The following is a 3,897-nucleotide window of genomic DNA, read 5'->3' on the forward strand; positions in this document are numbered from 1 at the left end:
TTTGCCATCACGTTCAACAAAAAATAGAAACTTTCCCACTCTGATTAAAACGTCCTGTGTTCATCTACGTATTTTCGTTTTGCTGTGCATCTTTTCCCTGCCATTTCGAGAGCCCAATTGACACTCATAGTTTAAAGAAATGTGTTTGCCCATCCTACTTTGTGGAATTTCACCACATGCGCTTTTGACCAAAATACCAAATTGAACTCAAGTGAAGCCAACACGCACAACCCCCCCCCCCCCCCCCCCCCCCCCCACACACACACACACACACACACAAATGTTGATATGAACATAAAAGAGCCGCATGCGGTTCGGGAGTTGCGGCTTGGCCAAACCTGTACTATACAACTTTATTTGTATAAAATTTTCACAACAGCTGTCACACAAACAAAGCGGGAAAAACCGAAGACGTGCGTGTTCCGCCCACGCTGGATTTATTTGCACCTTTGAAAAGACACCGTATTGCCGCAGATGTGGCAAAGAGTACTTTTGGGCATCTGAGACGGAAGGATGTCCAAAGCATCACGTCACCTGCTCTGGTAGGCATGGTGGTGGGACGTTGAGGTCAACCGCTTTGGGGTTGGCTGAATCTTTGATCGCAGGATGCCACACACTTGAAGACAGAAGCAGAAAATCAGAGCTAAATGCAAAATGTACTCACCGGTGACTCCAAATTTTTTCCCCCCTGAAGAAACAGCTGGACGGGTGGCCCCGGCTGGCCAGTGGGACTCTTGTTATTCTGACCCTTTTTAGTGCGCGTTTGGGGCAACAACCGTTTTTTGTGGCGCTCTCTTCTGGTTCAAAAGTGCCCTGCATGTGAATTTGCTTTTCCTGCCTTCTGATTGGATGAGCGCCGGTGTGACGCGGTGCCTCTGTCACCGTGGCGGGGGGTATACGTTGGCATCGGAGCGTCTGCCAACGTCTGAGACCGGCTGGCAGTGTATCGGAGGTGTCGAGTGCGGTGCCGCTGGAGCTCACTCACCAGCTTGTGTTAGGGCCACAGAATGAAGGCCAAGGAGAAGAATAGAAAGAGAAACAGAAACTTCTCCTCCAATTGTTTGATTTGTCTCTTCTGAGCTTCGATGAATTCTTTCAGCTCTTTGTTCCTCTAGGACGGACAAATGGAAAGTGGCATTCAAAAGCCAGTAAGCGTGCAAGTAAGTGCCGGGCTGGCTTTGGGCCCTTACCTGTTGCGCGCTGTGCAGCAGATCCATTCTCTCTTGGAGGATGCAAGCGTCGCGCTCCCTCAACTCGCACATCAGGGCTCGCTTCCATTGGTCCACGGCGCTCCTAAGCTCTTCTCTCTGATCCGCCGTCAGCACGTCATTCACGCCAGCGTGGCTGGCTTTTTCGCCGTCCGTGGCGGGGCAGTCCCGCTGCGGTAGCGCCTCGTACAACATGGCCTCCAGCTCCAGGATCCTCTGGGCCGCAATCCTCGTCCATCAGTGGTCCGGCGGGAGATTTGAGGGCGGCTTACCTTATGAGCCTGGTCCATGGAACACTTCCTGAAGTCCAACTCTTCATCCAGGTAGCCCTTCTGCTTGCAGAACATATCCTAGCACAGCTCAAGGTCAGAATTGTTGGGGCACATTGCCGGAGTTCCCCTTGGCTGATGTCGCGTGTCTGTCTACCTTCTCACTTTCAATGTCCAACATCTTCTGTTGAAGTGCTGACTTGGTCACTTTGATGTATTCTAACCACTGAGGAAAGGCTGCTGTCACATAAGCAGAATGCGAGAGCGTGCGTGGACGTGCGCGTTACCTTCTCGGCTAGGGTGAGAAGGGTCCTGGCGTGAATCACGACCACCTGCTCCTCGTTGGTGAGATTCTGCAAGAGCCCAAAGGCACAGCGTCAACAAGCTTCTTTCAGCGCAAAGCCTTCCAAAAGTCACATTTGAGCCGCCGAGTCTCGTGGAGTGCGAACATAAGGAGTTCGACATACACTTACGGCGTTATAGCCCAGGATGTCCAGCTTCTTCATCAGATCACTGATGACGATGTCCGGGGGAAAGGCGCAAGGAGCAATGTAAGGTGTTCTGGGACCTCGGGTTAAGGTTAGGGTTGCGAGGGACGCCTTACGTACGCTCACGCCCTCGGCCTCGCAGTAGATCTGCAAAGGGCTGAGGCCGTCTGGGAAACGGACTTGCAGAAACTTCAAGACGGGGGAGCGCCACTCCCTCTCCTGAAAGGCAGAGGCATGCATCCGTCCGTCCGTCCGTCCGTCCGTCACATCTCTGGCCTCAACACGCTTGTGCGAGTCTTCCCACCTCCAGCTCCAGGATGCGGAACTCAAGCAGTTCGTTTTGGTCTCGGATATCCTGGATGTGCTCTTTCAGACGCGCTTCTTCCGCCTCCATCCGCCTGACCTGAAAAGACAGTCAGACCTCATCTGCGGGGCTTCCCGACAGGTGTGACGCCAAGCGACTCCGCCCAGCGCCTTTCTTTCCGTCACCTTTTCGGCCAACTGCTGATTGCTCTGACGCAGCAGCTGCTTCTCCTCCACCCACTTGACATTCTAGAAGAGACAAACGCGTGGACAGCTTTGGAATGTTGTGTCATTTTCATCCACAAATTCTTTGGTTGACTGGAAAATGACATTTGCTTTTCTCCGCATTTTCCCAGCCACGTTCGGGGTGGGGGGGGGGGGGGTTGGTCCAGTAATGCCAGACGGATGAGTGACTGAAGAATGTAGCTATTTTGTCTGAGAAAAAGGTGTGCTCATTGATGAGCTTACCTGTCCTTGTTGCTTCAGCGCTGACTCCAGATCTGCTACTCTGCTTTGATAGTGACCCATTTCTACCATCAGCTTTTCTCTGGTCTGAAAGGAGGAGGAGGGAGGCTCCTCCTCCTCCTTTCAGACCAGAGAACACCCGAGGCTGGGTGAGAACGGGGAGGCTGCGACCCGGCCGGGGGTTGCGGGAAGGGGCGCCACCTTGATCTCCTTCTCGGCGTCGTAGTCCCCTTCGCTGGTCTGGGCTAGCAGAGCGTAGGCTCGTTGCAGCGCTTGATATTCTTGCGTCAGCTGGCGGTAGCGAAGCTCCGCCTCTTCATGCACACACCAATGCAACACAGCACTAGTACCAGAATCAGTCAGACCGGCGACAAAGCACCCGCGACGCAAAGACGAGTCCGATTCCAGGCTGAAGAGGAATGTTTGGTGCCAATACGCTGGCAGAAATGGCGGGCTACCTCTTCGGGTTCCGTGTCGGGGGTTCTGTCGGTGTGAAAAGACAAGGACGATCCGTCCGAGTCCACCAACACGTCTTCGTCGTAGCCGTAAAATGTTTCGATGACCTGCGGGCGCGGAAGCAAACATCTCTCTGAACAAACTGAAGCGACACCTCACGATGAATCGACGAGAGGAACGATAGCGAGAAAAAGGCCATTTCATCTTGCGCAACACCAAGCAGCCGCAAACAAACAGACTCACCTTGCAGGACCTCACGCTTTGTTCCTCCTCAGAGATTCTCGACGTCGGTATCGTAGCAGCAAATCTCTCTCCTGTCGACACAAATAATCCGCCTTTGAGATTCTTTGGATGCAAAGGGAACGAACGGCTCCGGCGCAGAAACAAACGCGACTCACAATGACATTTCTGACATGAGCTCCTGTCTCCAGAGCCTGAAAAACACGTCACCGGCGATGATTGGAGGGACGCTCGTCTTTTCCAAAAGTGACAACTACAGGGTGTGTCAGGGTTTTCCAGATTATCTTTATCGTATCATTGTGTTGCTTTGACTTTGACTGCGACCTGTAATAAATAATATTATTTATCCCCTATTTATCCCTATCGCTTATCCCTTCCTACACAAAGTTGTAAAACACCCCTTGCTATGTTTTGACTAGAGGTCAAGGGCTTCCTCTATTCAATCCACTCTTACACCCACCCTGTTTC

General features: G+C 52.5%; 1 protein-coding gene across 1 annotated transcript; it reads right to left on the reverse strand.

The window, feature by feature from the left end:
- Nucleotides 1–697: 697 nt before the first annotated feature.
- Nucleotides 698–1,442, reverse strand: LOC148378195 (janus kinase and microtubule-interacting protein 3-like). Its single transcript, XM_088367978.1, has 2 exons — nucleotides 1,191–1,442; nucleotides 698–1,111 (listed from the first exon to the last, which is right to left on the reverse strand). The coding sequence occupies exons 1-2, from the start codon at nucleotides 1,401–1,403 to the stop codon at nucleotides 995–997; spliced, it is 330 nt and encodes a 109-aa protein (XP_088224104.1). The 5' UTR covers nucleotides 1,404–1,442; the 3' UTR covers nucleotides 698–994.
- Between the last annotated feature and the right edge of the window lie 2,455 nt (nucleotides 1,443–3,897).

Source organism: Syngnathus floridae, unplaced genomic scaffold (assembly GCF_059516105.1).
Source record: "Syngnathus floridae isolate MCC-2025c unplaced genomic scaffold, RoL_Sflo_1.0 HiC_scaffold_58, whole genome shotgun sequence".
Lineage (NCBI taxonomy): Eukaryota > Metazoa > Chordata > Actinopteri > Syngnathiformes > Syngnathidae > Syngnathus > Syngnathus floridae.

Bases quoted from the DNA above. Each gene is read 5' to 3' on its own strand.
- LOC148378195 (XM_088367978.1), bottom strand. From the start codon at position 1,403: ATGTTGTACGAGGCGCTACCGCAGCGGGACTGCCCCGCCACGGACGGC. The intron at 1,112-1,190 runs GTAAGGGCCCAA...TGTCCGTCCTAG, and splicing joins TGCTGCACAGCGCGCAACAG to AGGAACAAAGAGCTGAAAGA.